The sequence below is a fragment of the Pollicipes pollicipes genome, unplaced genomic scaffold, assembly GCF_011947565.3.
Source record: "Pollicipes pollicipes isolate AB1234 unplaced genomic scaffold, Ppol_2.1 Scaffold_7262;HRSCAF=8765_pilon_pilon_pilon, whole genome shotgun sequence".
NCBI classification, from domain to species: Eukaryota; Metazoa; Arthropoda; class Thecostraca; order Pollicipedomorpha; family Pollicipedidae; genus Pollicipes; species Pollicipes pollicipes.
In genome coordinates this window covers 21563064-21579267 of record NW_023597055.1, presented here as the reverse complement: position 1 = coordinate 21579267, position 16204 = coordinate 21563064, and the positions used below count along the sequence as shown (strand labels likewise).

General features: G+C 50.8%; 1 protein-coding gene across 2 annotated transcripts in view; it reads left to right on the top strand.

Moving 5' to 3' along the window:
• The first annotated feature begins 6540 nt into the window (after positions 1-6540).
• The window catches only part of LOC119113812 (uncharacterized), a 33827-nt gene continuing 24163 nt past the window's right edge, over positions 6541-16204 (top strand). For both annotated transcript variants that reach the window (XM_037238044.1, XM_037238045.1), the window contains exons 1-2: positions 6541-6665; positions 6970-7159. In XM_037238044.1, coding sequence (XP_037093939.1) covers positions 6571-6665; positions 6970-7159 — 285 coding nt within the window. In that variant the 5' untranslated portion in view covers positions 6541-6570. The remainder of the gene's footprint in view (positions 6666-6969; positions 7160-16204) is intronic.

Genomic DNA, 16204 nt, shown 5'->3' with positions numbered 1-16204 from the left:
CTCGCCGCCATCAGCCAGGTGCTCGAAAACCGGGCTGCGACAGATGTGCCCAGTCAAAATCAGCCAATAATCTGCGATGGGATGTGAGGGCATGCGGATAAATCCACCCCCTTGGCCACCTGGATAGAATCTCATCGAGGCGATTGATATATGATGCGAAAATTGCGGGACTTGAGTGCATCACAACTTAAAGGCGTGCATGCAAATTAAAAGGAATGTTTTTCCATTTCAATGTATCTAGGCACCAGATATGATTAAACAAGTTCACTTGTAACTATCGATATGTATTTTTAAGTGGAAAAGACTGCTGTAGACAGCACAATGTTCTGTTCAGTAAAAACGTTCATCAATTCGCTATGGTGTGATTTCATCATCGTACTTTGCACAACATTAAGAGCCAATTGGCGGTCGTTCTGTCTGGAAATCGTGCTCAGGAACGCCCGATATGAACGCGCTGGCAGTTATGTTTTTCTTGGTTTTGGACACAACATGGTTTATTGAATAACAACATTTACTAAATGACGTTATTTTGACGTTATGTATACAAGATGATTTTGAAGTGGTCTCCGCGATATACCTTCCTCCAGTTTCATTTAGTCCAGAAACTAGACATGCTTAGGTCTTAAGAAGGCCAGGGTTGCGAACAGCACCGAAATGTTTTCAAGACGGCTATTTCAGTTCAAAACCCCATATAAATGCGAAACACTCCCTTTAAAGGAATCCAGCGCCCTTGTCACCCAACCACGATACAAGGCACATTAGCATCGGGGTGGCTTTGGCCATGTAGAGCGGTAAAAAAATGGCGAAAATAAACCCAAGACCATTGACGTGCAGCGCCCACTAATTCGGGTGCACTGCTGCGTATAATTTCAGTCCAGATGCGCTGAAGATTCGACAACATCTGGACACTAATGTATACACGGTTCCTACATTTGTTCTACGACGCTTTAATCGAACAAAAATAGCAACAGGCAGTCGGTGGAGTTCTGTATGCGGCCAGATGCCTGAATCGACCGTTTGGACGGAGAGGCGAGAGAGAGAGAGAGAGAGAGAGAGAGAGAGAGAGAGAGAGAGAGAGAGAGAGAGAGAGAGAGAGAGAGAGAGAGAGAGAGAGAGAGAGAGAGAGAGAGAGAGAGAGAGAGAGAGAGAGAGAGAGAGAGAGAGAGAGAGAGAGAGAGAGAGAGAGAGAGAGAGAGAGAGAGAGAGAGAGAGAGAGAGAGAGAGAGAGAGAGAGAGAGAGAGAGAGAGAGAGAGAGAGAGAGAGAGAGAGAGAGAGAGAGAGAGAGAGAGAGAGAGAGAGAGAGAGAGAGAGAGAGAGAGAGAGAGAGAGAGAGAGAGAGAGAGGAGAGAGAGAGAGAGAGAGAGAGAGAGAGAGAGAGAGAGAGAGAGAGAGAGAGAGAGAGAGAGAGAGAGAGAGAGAGAGAGAGAGAGAGAGAGAGAGAGAGAGAGAGAGAGAGAGAGAGAGAGAGAGAGAGAGAGAGAGAGAGAGAGAGAGAGAGAGAGAGAGAGAGAGAGAGAGAGAGAGAGAGAGAGAGGAGAGAGAGAGAGAGAGAGAGAGAGAGAGAGAGAGAGAGAGAGAGAGAGAGAGAGAGAGAGAGAGAGAGAGAGAGAGAGAGAGAGAGAGAGAGAGAGAGAGAGAGAGAGAGAGGAGAGAGAGAGAGAGAGAGAGAGAGATGAGAGAGAGAGAGAGAGAGAGAGAGAGAGAGAGAGAGAGAGAGAGAGAGAGAGAGAGAGAGAGAGAGAGAGAGGAGAGAGAGAGAGAGAGAGAGAGAGAGAGAGAGAGAGAGAGAGAGAGAGAGAGAGAGAGAGAAAGTATTGATGTGATAATAACAACGTTGGAATCGTTCAGAGCTGTTCTAATAGACGTCCGACATATCTGCACTCACGTAGCATCTGTAACTCACATTACCTTGCACATTGTGCGATAGCGCTACAGTTTTGAGGGTCGTCACAAACAGTGCAAGAGTTGCAGTCATTACGTTGTTTTGCGCGAACCGTAAGTTAAAACCCGGTCATAAGGAAAACAACAGCATTTCTTTGTGCCAGGACAATGGTGTTGAAACAAGCATTGTGATGGTTCCAATTCGCTTCAATGGAGATAGTCTGCTGATACCAGCTGACCTCATTGCAGGTCAGTGCATTGTGGTAAAAACTGAATGGGCTTCTACATTTGTATGTACTGAAAGATAACAGGACCTGACGAAACCTTGTTTGTTTAAAGAATTGTCCAACATTCAAATGTTGTATTCTGCTCTGTTACTGCAATTTTCATCTAAGTAAAAAGGTATTATTAGTTCATCGTTTGATTGTGTCATAAAGCATCATGACTGCATCTTCCGACGGACCGTCATTCAGGAGAGAGAACCACAAGACGCCGTCAGCAGCGAAGTGCGAACATGACCTAAGCACATGGCGTCCTCGGGACACCGCCTGATTTTGGCGGCAATCGCGGCAAATTGGTGGCAATCGCGAACAAATTAAGCGCCCGTCATTTCTTTTTTAAGAACACAGCGTAGCCAATGAGGTGTTGTGTTTTACGTGATTTTTCATGCCTGAATATATATTTTGGATGAATAATGGCATGTGCTGAATAAACATGGCATGCGCGAGTAAAACTGGACAAAGCTAGGGAAAAAGTTTAGCTCTTGAAAATGATATGGACGTGGATATAAGAACCGGATCTAAACGGTAGCTGTCTTAATTGAAAACTAAATACAAAAAGATGAGACACTCTCTTCAACCGGCCTGAACCGATGAACGTCCCAATGAGAATGGGAAATGTTAATAGGAGGTGGCATATGGCTCATATCACGTGCACCACTTATGACTTGCTGAGCGTACACAAAACACGCATAACATAGTCAGCGAACGATAGCGAGCAGCCATCCGGGCAGTGACGAACATTGGTTTGTTTAGACTTGCGAACTCGATTCCTAACTTAACTGCACGCATGGCTTTATTCCTCGCCTGAAGCCCCTGACGCGTTACCGTTACTTGTTTTCTACACGCATGATAGCAAGACGTGACTGAGTCGTCCACCAGAAATAGTGACGATATCCTACAGGCTACATTTTCTCATCGTTCCTCAGTACGGGTCAGTACCTAATGCTCTAACATGTTCAGACAACTCATGAACTAAGATGCGCGTTGCTTTACACCCGCCCGCGTTTTGGTGAGAAGTATGAATGCAGCTGGTGGCAATTCGTCCAAAGAAACCTTTGTTATCTTTGAGAGTGATCCGGTCTGATATGATCAAGTAGGTATGTATTGTTTTGCGACGTTTTGTATTAAGCGTGCGTCTGTGACTCTATGGAAAGCAGTTTACTGCATATTGGTATGTCAAGGCTGCAAAACGCCGCGAAGCTATTTTAATCACATTCACTCTACACATCATGCATGCTGTTTATTAGTATCTGCACCCTGTTGAGCTTGGAAACATGTCTGAGCAATGTCACATAGCGCGCTGAACCCATAGTTTCAACATACGCCATTTCTTTTTTCACTGAAATACAGCGGGGAAAACGGAGGAAATCATAAAGCCTGTGGCATTCTCAATGCTTATGTTTTTAATACCAACCATCTCATTCTGTGTCCCACAATAAGGAAGCGCGGAGCTGTGAGAAATATGGTATAGGCCTGCTCGCTCACATGCTAGAATAATTTTGCTCCAGCGTTGTCGTGATTGTCCGACGTGAGTGTGGGTTTCCTCTCGTTGAGTGATGGGATCGGTGTTGTACAAATGCAACGCTAGGTCAGTGCTAACTCGATATAAGCGTCGTGCTTCTACACGGCGTTCATGACGTCACGTGATATATCTGCCAGTATTTTACACTGGCGTAAAACTAGCACATTTGATTGAACAGCTCTTGCGGTATTCCTTAAGCTTTTAGCGATATAAGATTGCGCAATATTCCCGCTGTCTGCGCTGCGTTCCGATCCCATCTCGCTTGTCATGTGGTGCCAAATGTAGTTTGCTGACGGCCATGTGTCATATAAATGTGGTTATTCTTAGGAAGCAAGCACCTTCCACACCGCATCAATGTCGCTCAAAGGGTTGTGACACATAGTTGGGCCCTGGCGGCAAGTTCACAGCAAGTCTACGAAATGCACGGGACAATCGATGCATTGCATGCTGTAATAGTTTGGAGCCAGGTTCCAAACGTGTGCCAAAATGTCCCTGTCGTGAAATGGCACACCGCAGCCTTGGCAGTCTTTGAGTAATTCCGCGCATTTCCTTTATGATTTAATGATTTAAAACTGCTTCAACCGACACCACGCGGCGCTTGGAGCGAAGAGCACAGAAACTGCTCGCGGCTCTGCACTCAGAACGGGCATTGGCTCCGGCTATGCACGCTCCTATAACAGAGCGCGGATACTGGCTCCGGCTCTGTACTCAGCGTCGGTATTGGCTCCGGCTCTGCACTCTCCTGTAACAGAGCGCGGGCATTGGCTCCGGCTCTGTGCGCTTTTCTAACAGAGCGCGGATACTGGCTCCGGGTCTGTACTCAGCGTCAGTATTGGCTCCGGCTCTGCACTCTCCCCTAAAAGAGCCCGGATACTGACTCCGACTCTGTACTCAGCGTCGGTTTCGGCTCCGGCTCTGCTCTCTTCTGCAACAGAGCGCGGGTATTGGTTCTGGCTCTGTACTCAGCGTCGGTATTGGCTCCGGCTCTGCAATCTCCCCTAACAGAGCGCGGATACTGGCTCCGGCTCTGTACTCAGCGCGGGTATTGGTTCCGGCTCTGCACTCTCCGGTAACAGAGCGCGGATACTGGCTCCGGCTCTGTACTCAGCGTCGGTATTGGCTCCGGCTCTGCACTCTCCTTTAACAGAGCGCGGATACTGGCTCCGCCTCTGCACTCTCCTCCAACAGAGCGCGGATACTGGCTACAGCTCTCCACTCTCTAACGATCGCACCTCGCCTATTCTGCGCACGTCTCCGTCCCCCCGCCCGCCGAGGGCGACGGCTCGTGCCACCTGAGCCGCGGGCCCTCTGGTGAGCTGCCGCCAGGGCGCCAGGCTCTGCAGCAGCAGGCGGCCCGCCGCGCTCCGGCGCTAATTCGGTCGAGGCGGAGCGGGCTCGGGCGCTGGGGTATCTTCGCTCGCCACGTGCTCCCAACAACGAACTGATTTGTAGCCGCCGGGCTCGGCGCAGAGGCGGTGCCAGTGACGTTGTCGAGGGGGTTGATTGGTGGCCGCGGGGCTCGGCACAGAGGCGACGCCAGCGACGTTGTCGAGGGGGTTGACTGGTGGCCACCGGGGTCGGCACGGAGGCGGTGCCAGCGACATTGTCGAGGGGATTGATTGGTGGCCGCCGGGGTCGGCGCGGAGGCAGCGCCACTGAGGTAGTCCAGGGTGGCAGTGATTTTAGTTCCGATTCGCCTTCACCGGATCTGGAGGCGTTTTTGCGTGCTGGTGAGATCCACTTCAAACGCACTTTACTGCAGGCTCTAAGCGTTAAGCTATAAAGTTGTGTGTGCGCTATTGGTCTCGAGATGAGTATTATGTGCGACTGGTTCCCTTGTGTGATAATGTGGTCCTGCGTTACTTGGTTCAGTGGTAGTGGGAAATGTGCTCTGAAATGACTTGTGCATTATGAGTTCAGAGTTCTTCCGGTGAGTAATCGTCCCTAAATATGCCAGAAAGTACTGGTCAAACCGTTAAAACATGTTATAGTGCCGACATTGGTGATGCTGACAGTGCTCAGTGTGTCAAGCTGTGTTTATAAGCCGTTGTTGGCAGTGTCGCGCAAGGTTAAACAAGCAATCCCACGTGACAGTCGATGCTTAACAATTACACTTCCGGGTTCCGGTGGCATAATGCCGAAAAACTAAACCTGACGGCCTTTCTTTCTTATGTCAAGAATTATTTAGTGTACACCCTACTAATCTAGTTGCTTGTAACTGGAGCCGCATTTTTTTCGGGTCTGCCAAGGTTGGTAAGCGTCTGACACATCAGAAGTTCTCCGATGTCACAGCGACATCGAACGCTGCCCCAAATACACCTTTGTGAAGCGATGTAAAGCGAAAGACAACGGAGTCACGTACTGCCTGATGTGACGTCGTGGTGAAGATCTTACCTCATTTGACAGTAGTGCGTGGTATTGTAAATTACTGTCAGAAATTATCCGGCATGACAGCTTTGTCAAAGGTTTGGTGATGCGACCATAAGTTGTCCGATGCGACAGCGGCATCAAGTGTTTTCTTAAATGTTACGAAGAATGACGGCCCAGACCACAGGCCATTGTGGTCGGGAAGCAACCCACGTGGTATAGCAATTATCACCTGAACATGGCCTGCTAACGGCCTGCTTTGGTACTCCAGTCATCTTTTGACACCCAGCTAATACGGCCTTGTGACCCGACCAAAGCCTCGCGTTTCACAGCTACCCTGTGTGCCAATGGCAGTTCCAGATTTGATGTGATGCCGACCATGTGACCTTGGCGGGTAACCAGGTCGTCTGGTTTGCCGGCAGGTCGCGTCCAGCTGAGCCGATGCGGGACCTGACCGAACCGGAAGCGTGACCTGACCTGACCTGAGCTGAGCTGAGCTGACCTGCGGCGGGTGATGCATGTTTACGGTTCTGACCGCCACTGGAGAACTCGCAGGAGCGAACCTTTATATCGACGCCATTCTGCACAATGTCACCAGCGTGCTGAAAAACGAGTGCGTTTGGGGACGCGGTTTTGCTATTAAATGGCAGCTGCCAAACCAGGGGATGGTGCTAGGTCGTCGTGCGCTATTCTCGTCTCTTGTGAAGGAGAGTTAGAAGGCTTTGTTTCACAGATCATCGATGCATTGAAAACACACCTGCTACGTTGTCAGTGCTGTGCTTTCCCACTACTTCTTCATAATACTTAACTTCAAACTTTGTCGAGCATTGCTTATTCTCACACTGGCTATAATTGCATTTGTCTGTGTATTCTGGATCTCTGTAATGCAAACTGACATTGATATCGTCGATTCTCAGTGGAGAGGAGTTCCTCTCAATTCCCGACCACTCGATTGGAAGCGTACATCTGCACCAGGGCCAGATCTCGGGGCTCGACACCTTGCGGCGAAAAGGTCAAGCTCGAATGCATAGCGACAGTGATGGCGCCACCATAGAGGCCAAGCTTGCGCTGGAGCAAGTCCGCCTCTGCTACGACTATTCCGCTAAGGTGAGCTGACGTCGGGGTACAGCTGTGGCATAAAAGCATGGAGAGTGTGGACAAGGCTATGGTAGATTTAAACAATACTGGTGCGTGTGCAACGTGATCTGAAATAGCCTCGTGCGGGGGGGGGGGGGGGGTGCCAACAATTTTTGATGGAGATGGGGACTAATATCGGCCAGCGCAGTTACTTACTTTGAAATTCAAAATTTATCCGGGGACGAAGCAAATCGTGCTTAAATAGGCACGTAGAATTTCGCATGGCTCAGCTCCGGGGTTTTTCCGAGCCCCGAACACATATGAAGGAAGGATTGCCGTTCCCACGCTGTCGTCGTCATCACTGGGGCTTTACAGCGCCCTCAGCTGCTGTGGCTATACCACCTAGCATGCCTCTCACCGTGGCAGGAAGGGCGGTTACCGCGGTATATCCACAGCTGAGTCCATATCAGACCTGGTGGTCTTTTGGAATATAGCCTGAATCGCATCAAACCTGTTGAGAAGACAGCTGTTTAAATATGTAACAATGCTGGGTTGAAAATGTGTTTTTTATTATCAAAATTCAGTTGAGGCACTAATCGTCATGCCTAGTCTCTGAAGTACGGTAGGTGATGGGTAAGGATGGTATTACATAATGCACTCTCATGAAAGGCACCTGTAGTCAAACTGTATCAAGGTGCGCTGTGAACTGAAAACATACGCAAAATTGCAGGTCTGTATCTAGTTGAGTTCCAAAGCTTTTGTTAAAAAAACGCACACACACGATGGTAGAAGCGGTGATAGCACGTGATGATGTTTGACGGATAACCAAGGTGCGGAAATAGCATTCGTACCTGGGGAATTAAGAATCTTGTATAGAAGCATATGCACTATGATTCAATCTTAGTTTTCACTTTTCCTTTCCCGAATTTTGTTATGTCCGTATGCTGCAGGCACGTGATGATCCCATCACTTCCTAATCCGGCCTTGAACTCCAAGCACGGAAAGCATTGAATGTGCTCGGCCAGTGTAAAGGAAATTAAATCGTCGAACGGTCTCTTGGGAGTCCTAGGAACTATGTGCTGGCTTTGTAACTATGCAGTCGCGCCGATGTGAGGTAACTTCATCATGGTAAAAGTTGGAGATATGAGCCCGTTAGCCATAATCTGTATAAACAATTTTTTTTTGCCTGCAAAAGGGTTGCTAGGGTAGGGGACTGCCCACTCCCTATCTGACGATGGGAACACGTCCCCCTCCCGTCCCCCGATGGCGCCGCACCTGGCCTCATGGTTAAAAGATCACAATCATCGCGCCCATCAGTAATGGTGTTTGTGCTGCGATGTTTTTGGCGCCGCATGAGCCCGAAATACTGCTGTCGACAGCAGAGCGGAAACATTGAAACGACGTCAGCAACTGGCGACGAACACGAAGGCTTCTTGACAGGCAGACCCTGGGGCGGATCCAGCCTGGAGTTGTTTTTTTTTTGGGGGGGGGGGGGCAACCGTTCGTCGCCAGCTGGTTGGTTCAGGTTCCGAGGTTCAGTGCATGGTGCCTCTCGCGAGTACCTAGTAGGGACACCATTCAAAACCGAAAAAAAACACCGAAATGCTTTTGAATCTTAAACAGAATTTAAAAGGAAACAGTTAAAACAGTTTAAATGAAAACAGGCGGTAAGTAGACGAAGCGTTTATGAAGTCCTGGAAATGTTTTTTTCGGGGGGGGGCAAAACATACTTTCAGAGGTTTGGGGGCCATGGCCCCGTGCCCCCCTCCCCCCCCCCCCCCCCCCCCAGGATCCGCCTATGGGCCGACCCTGGGCTACTAGCATACGTTGCGGGAAGGAGAACAAACGTTTTCTTTGTCGATTTTTTCGCTTTGTTGAATTCTGCTCGGCCGCAAGATATTAATTACTGCAGATGAGAAGCAAGCATGGTGTGTGATCTGAACGGGCGTGATGGCTGGGTGGTTGGTGCCCTCGGATGTCACGTGATGGCTGGGTGGTTGGGCGTGATGGCTGGGTGGTTGGTGCCCTCGGATGTGACGTGGAAGCCTGGGCAGGTGTGGTAAAAGTGTTTTTTTTTGTCACCAACCGAATTTCTAAGAACAAAATTGTCGCCAGCAGTGTTACGCAATACCATATGACAAAAACGGAAATGACGTCCATGCATAGCAGAAATATCAGTGACTGGAGAACTTTCGGGGGGCCGGAATGGTCCCTGCATGGCTAGACAGACCCTGTGAGAGCAAGACTCATGCGAGACAAGAGAGGTACTAAGCTGGCTGGTAGCCTTGAGCATTTACTGAACTCCTGAGTGTCCGGTGTGCCTCTGACCGGTCTGAGAATCTATCGAGCAGCCAGGAGGGCTCTGGGGCGATGGAAGGACCGGGCCCTGAAATGTCAGTCAGAGAGTCTCTTGCGAACACCCTAAGGCGATGAAAACCTCTGTTTTTGGCCGGAGACCATCATCAACGAACCGTGGACTCCGTGTCGGTCTGAGTCCTGGGAGCCCATTTCCCAAGAAAGGACCAGACTGGGACCCGCGACTCGCATTGGTTGTGACCCCTGCAACAATGAGGCCCGTACGCCGGTCAGTTGCCCACAGTGCCTAACGGAGGGTTCTGTGTTGGTAAGGGTCTTTTGGAGTGCTTATGCTCTCTCCTATAATGCTGGCTTTAAGGAAATGTTCCGCCATTGAATATATTGAAACAAGCATAAGATGTAATGAAATCTGCTAGCTTCGTGATGATGAAATCAGCTAAGTGTTGATATATTCTTAGGTGGAAAAGACTGCTCTAGATGACAACATTTTTCTATTTTAGTAAATATGCTGATCAATACGTCATTGTTTGGTTGCGTTTCGGAGCGTTTGTGTAACGTTGAGGTGCTACTGAACCAGTCGTGAGAGACTGCCGCACCAGCACTCACATGTAGTATTTTAGCTCGCCGAAAGATGGCAGTGGAGGTGCTTAAGTGTTAAGTGTGTGAAAGTGTTCGTTGAGCCAAATATCGTATAAGGCTAAACGTGTACGGAGCACAAAACTCTCCTCGTGTTTTGTGGAGGGCCAAGAATATTAAGACATTCTGAAATGTTGAAACGGAATCCGAGGGCTAGCTGGCATTTCCGAAATATTCGCTCCTCTTTTCCGATCACCATTTTGCGATTTGACAGTTGTGTGTTTTTTGGTTCTGAAAGGAGAAACTCCTCGGCTCCGCACTTTGTCTTCAGCACAATAGCCTGCTGCTTCGTTTCTCCTATGATAAATATTGACTAGGGCTCGCCTCCCCCTTACGAATATTTTGGCTGGGCTCTTGTTTCACCCGTTGGTCGAATGGGGGTTGGGGGGGGGGGGGGTGAATGTTGGTGATGCCGCATTGTTGCATAAAATTACCGCCTGAGCAGTCTGACTTCACGTGCCTTGCAAATATTGCGGCAGCTTTTCTGAAAATTTGTATGCTGATTAGTGCTGAAAATGGCATTGCAATGTGATGCGTGTTTGCAAAGTTCCCCCATCAGAAGCGTGAATGGGTGAGCCGGGCCGAGCCAGGTCGCCGAAGCTACACATTTTCCGGTCATTTGACTCGAAGACTCACTGGCCGGCGGTCACACTCCCAACAACCGCCAACTCCTACATCTCCTATCGCTTCGCCCATCGCACGCCGCAGACGGCGCCTCACTTTATGTATATATTAATGTACGTAGCTGGTCGCCAATGGAGCATTGCTTCACTTAAGGTCAGCGTTAAACCGCATCATAGCGTGCAATGCCTCTTTAGCATAGAAGTGCGTGCAACAATATATGAGAGATGGTTATAAATATGAAATGTTCGGCATACTTCATTGCCTCAGATTTGAATGCTTGTCATGAAAACTCGACGAACAGCATGAAGCCGACACAGCGCGTGAAGGTGGTATACTTGCGCGTTGGAACAGCCCATGACAGTAGTGCCAGTGAATTATAGTGACTTGTTTGCCTGCTGAAAGCGTTTAACAGGAAGCAAAGCCGACAAGAAATAGTATTTGCTGTGGGTTCTTACAATCAGAATGTTGGCAACGTATCTATCAATTGTAGTTTATGCATGAAGGGAGCAGACACAGCAGAAAAAACGTTACAAATTTATTTTCGGGACGCGGAGAAAACATAAACCGGTGACATAAATTCTCACACAACAATAAAAGCACAACAATGGTGAAAACACCATGTTTACAGTGCGCCCTGGCTCACACACTGCGCCAGTACTTAGTGGTAATGAGCTTTGCACCGAAAAAAAGTGTTTCACAAGTGCACCGATGACATTTTTGAACGTTGTCTATGTGCGCTAATGTGCTGACCGTTCGCACTTTGAGGCCAAGTCTTTACAGCCATGCTTGATAATTTAGAACAGCTGGCAGAAGTGAAACCTTACCATCGGCTTTCGGAGAAGACACCGTATCTGCTTAGAATGGCAAACAAAAGTACTGGTATGTGTATGCGTGGAAGTTAATCAAAAATGACCGCAGAGTAAAAGCACGTTGAAGTTTTTCGGAGTGTCTGTGAATGTTCGTCTCTGATCTCTAGCTTTGTTCCGGTGCTGGCACAGTGCCCTGTGAAGAAGGAGCGTGGCTTTTCTGGGCTGAGCGCGGAACCGTCTGGGAGCTAGCTAACCACCCCCTGTACGGGGCCAAGAAGTGCTTGTGCCACATCATTTTCCGCCACACAAACTGTTGAAGGATACCCAGCAGCTGTGTATTATCTAGCCGAAGAAAGGCTGCAAGTCGGAAGAGAAGCTTACACAAAATCTACGCCTGTCAGCCACCCAACTTATTCGGTGATTAAGCCTTCAAAGCCTGGCATTATCTTATGCCGTACGCTAAACGCACGGCCCACAAAGCTCACCGACCTACATGGGAGACGCGTGTGGCCTTGAACTGACTGCAGGGTACAATGCCACGCCCCTCGATTACCTAATAAGAAGCCCCTGAGGCCTGGGGGTCGGTTGCGCAGCGCGGCTCAGAGGCGGAGCAAGTCATTCAGCGAGGGGCGCCCGCTCTTAGTCTCGGTCGTTTGCCGGGTTCCGCCAGCGGTCCGCGCCGTCTGGATCTGTCCAGGGTCGGCCAAATCTCCCCTCCTAGAGTTAAGTGGTCATCAGCCCCCCCCCCCCCCCGTCCGCGCCCGCGGACCCGCTTCCGCAGGGCAAGGAACCTGCGTACGCGCGTGCCGTGCACTGGTACGGCCGCCGCGGGAAGCCAGACTGGGTCGCTGCCGCCGGTGCCGTAAGCTAAGTGGCTCTGAAGCCCGTCAGTGCCGCCGGACTCGCCACAGTCAGGCGCCCAGCGGTCAGTGCGGCTGGCGCGGGCGGCAGCGGCGGCATCTCGTGGGCAGCGGCGCCAACACCTCGGTTGACGACAGGAAGATCCGCATCCAACCTGCACGACTTCGCAAGGGTTGACCTCAGCATGACCTCCGGGCCGCTGCGACTGGACTCACTCGTGCGCCTGCCGTCCGTGCGCTCCTCGATGCGCGCTGGCCACAGCCTGGCGCGCCGCCTGTCGCGCAGGGACAGCGACACCTACGGGCGTCTGCGCGAACCCGTGCTGTCCCGCGCCTGTGCGACCATGACCCGGGGGCCGGCCGCCGGCCCGGACGACCCCATCGGCCGCGCACCCGGGGCAGGCTCGGGCGCGGCCACCCCCAGACAGAGGGGAGGTCGGAATGCGTCGCTCGAGACACAGATCTCGGATGCTGACGAAGCAGGGGCGGTTTCCAACGCGGACGGATCCGAAGCAGGCGCCAGGCAAGTCCATGACGGGGATGCTTCGTGCAGAAGTGCCGCACCATGCGGAACCCCGTCAGCTACCGTTGCTGACGTCTCGGTATGCGTGACGCCGTTCAATGTTGTACCAGTCGGCGGCAACTCGGCGGCAGCTGACCGCTCTATCAGGCCATCACCCAGCTGGGTTATCGAAGAACGTCCAGTGGTCTTTACCCTGGGCGAAACCATCCTGGACTGCTCCCTTCGCCGTTCCAAACGCCCCGCCCAGCGACTGCCCTGCAGCCAATCAGCGCTTGCTGTGGTCTCTCACGTCACGAGAAGCTCCGGGTACCCGCTGTTTCTGACCGAGCCCAGCAAGGAATCCGTAGGGGACGGCGACCGCACCTTAGACGCCGGCGACGCGTGGCGCCTCGGGCGGTCAGAGTCGGAAGTCTCCTCAGGAAGCGGCGGCGACGGCGAGGTCACCGAGGCCGCGGAGAGCAGCGCCTCGGACTCGGGCCTCGGCGCCACGTCCGGCGACGAGACGGACGGGTCGCTGGCGACAGACGGGGTGGAGCAGCTCCGGCCCGGCGCGCACCGCGGCCGCGACGATAGCCGACAGCCGCAGGCGACCCTGGGGAGAGAAGGGGCGGAGTGGAGCGAGGAGCGGAAAAGGAGCGCCGGCGCACTGGCAAGCCGTCTGACAGGCTTCGGCAAGTCCGTCCGAAAGGTGAAGAGAACGGTGAAGAACATATTCAGGTAGAATGGAGAGGGAGCGAGGCATTCTTGTCGGACTGCAACGGGCGGCGGAGCGTTTAGACAGGCTGAAATGAGCCGCCTATGGCAATGGTTTGTCAGAATGAGCCGATGGGGATGCGCTATTTTGAGCAGACGATGCACCGGTTGTTATTTAGTTGACTGATGACATTGTGAGTGTGAATACGCTGGCCATCACGGGTACAGGAGCGTCTTGTCTCCTTCATGTCCTTGGTCGCTCCAGACGCCCTTCGCGTCTGACGCAATCAGTTAAACATGCCTCGTCTGGCAAGAACGCATCAGTGGCGCACTGGGCCCTCTCGATGTCCGTTTCGTTCGAAGATGAACGGTTCACGATGAGGAATTGACAACGAAGAGTGCCGCGCACCAACGGTAAATGTCTGGTTGGTTTACACGGATGTGGTTAGAGGGTTCGTTTTGGTGGTCATACGGGCATAAGTGTTAGATTCGTTTACTCTCTGATGTATAGAACATTTGTTGTGACGTGTTTACCTTGCGACCACATAATATTTCGACCAAGAAATATAACTTACCCAAGTCGTAGTGACACAGTTTTATCTTGTTTTTGCATCCTAATAACCTCCGATAGCCCAACGTGAGCAGAGATGCCAAATGATTTTGGGATGCGGCTGAAAAATGAAATCCTAGGCTTTAATAGGCTCATTATTTAAAAAGTAGCCAGAAATAAGATCAGTTTCCTTCATCTCTTTTGTGGAGGTCATGATAGACTGGATTGAAAATTTATATCGATGTTTGATAAGACATTTACTATTTGCGTACGTTTTTGAATCCTCGCCAAGATTTGCTGTTTTTCATACCGCAGACTGATTGGGGGGGAGGGGGTGGTGCGACCCCTTTGCGTTTCCAAACTGAAGAAGACTGAGCGGAAAGCACCAGTTGATTAGTCCACACAAAATCTCGCGATTACGAAAATCTCGTCGGTTACATCCCACCCGCCCGTGCCCGTTCCGCGGCATCGTCAGTTGCATCCCAGCCGCCCGCGCCCGTTCCGCCGCATCGTCATTTGCATCCCAGCCGCCTGCACCTGTTCCGCCGCATCGCCAGTTGCATCCCAGCCGCCCGCGCCCGTTCCGCGGCATCGTCGGTTACATCCCACCCGCCCGTGCCCGTTCCGCGGCATCGTCGGTTGCATTCCACCCGTCCGCGGCAGCCGTAGGTCGCCGTGCAGCGTTCCCCAAAGCCGCCGCTCTACCAAACCCAGAGAAGCTAGGACCACATTTTGGGTGTCAAAATATGTGGAATGAACACCCCATACGCATCTAAAATTTTGGCGTGACTGCACGACCTACCGGAGAGGTGTACTGAAAACACCTTACAGAGGTTGCGTCAACTCCCAGCCGACTGCTGCTCCATTCGACCTCGCACGGCATTTCTGCCTTGCCATGGTGGAAACAGAAGCAGCGTCTACTGGAGAACAGATCAAATATTGGCCAACTTTCGCCGTCGCAGACAAGCTCTTGTGTGGTTGAATTAAATGTCGGGGTGCGCCATAAATTTTGTTTTATTCTGAGCCTTCTTTTCCCTCTTTTGTGCGTTTGTTTATCGTGCTAGTACGCTATCAGATTGCATTGCCCCGGTACGACAATGCATCCATCACATCGTGCGTGATTAATGTGAAGATTTTATATGTTGTGAGATTTTACCACCACTACCACCAAAATTGTAGAGGTTCTCGTCCGTAACCCTAGTTCTTTGCTGATCACACCTAGAGCGAAATAAAGTAGTGTGCCGGAAAACAATAGTGCCTTTATCGTATTGTATACAAACATTATTCCGAACCTTTGTGAATGGATAGATTTTTAAGATCTGAGCTAACGCCAAGCATTACTTGTTGTGTTAGCCCTGATACCTGCCATCCGAAAGTGTATTGCCAGGTCAACGGCTGTGTTTGATGGCGAAAGTTCAACGTGCCAAAATGCTCGGCTCGGTTCGTCGTCTTCTGCAACCAGATCGTAAGTGTGGCCGCCGCCACCGGCCGTGGGCCATAGCTGTCAGGGGCAAGCAGCGAGTGCCTGAAGCAACTCAAACCCACCACAGCACGGCTGCGTAAAGCCGAAGGATAGCACTCTAACCATCTGAGGTATCGGGCGGGTAAACAAACAGTCCTGAATCACAATCAATCCGTCATTTTGATTTGGACGAACGAGTGACAACTAACTTCTTTAGCTCCTGACGGAATGAGGATGAAAGAGCAGGGCAGTTGTGAGACATACCAGAAAGAGTGAAGGGCGCAATGAGGGCAGCGGCTGCGATCGTTTCACCTTTTGCAGAGTTGCAGAATGCGACCCATGTGATCTTCTACTGCACCACTGGTCGCAACAAATGTGTTGCTTTATACCGAGATAGCATAGAGGCTCTATCATGATCGTGTCGGTACCCTTCAAAGGATCACTTGCGACGGGACGGTATGCAATTTATATCGATATGATAGAGTACTTGTGATACCTGATGAATTAAACGCTCGAACTACGCGCCTCGTCTGGTATAGAGATCTAGTATATAGATATATAGATGGTATAGATACCAGACGTAGTATCTAGACCATTAGTTT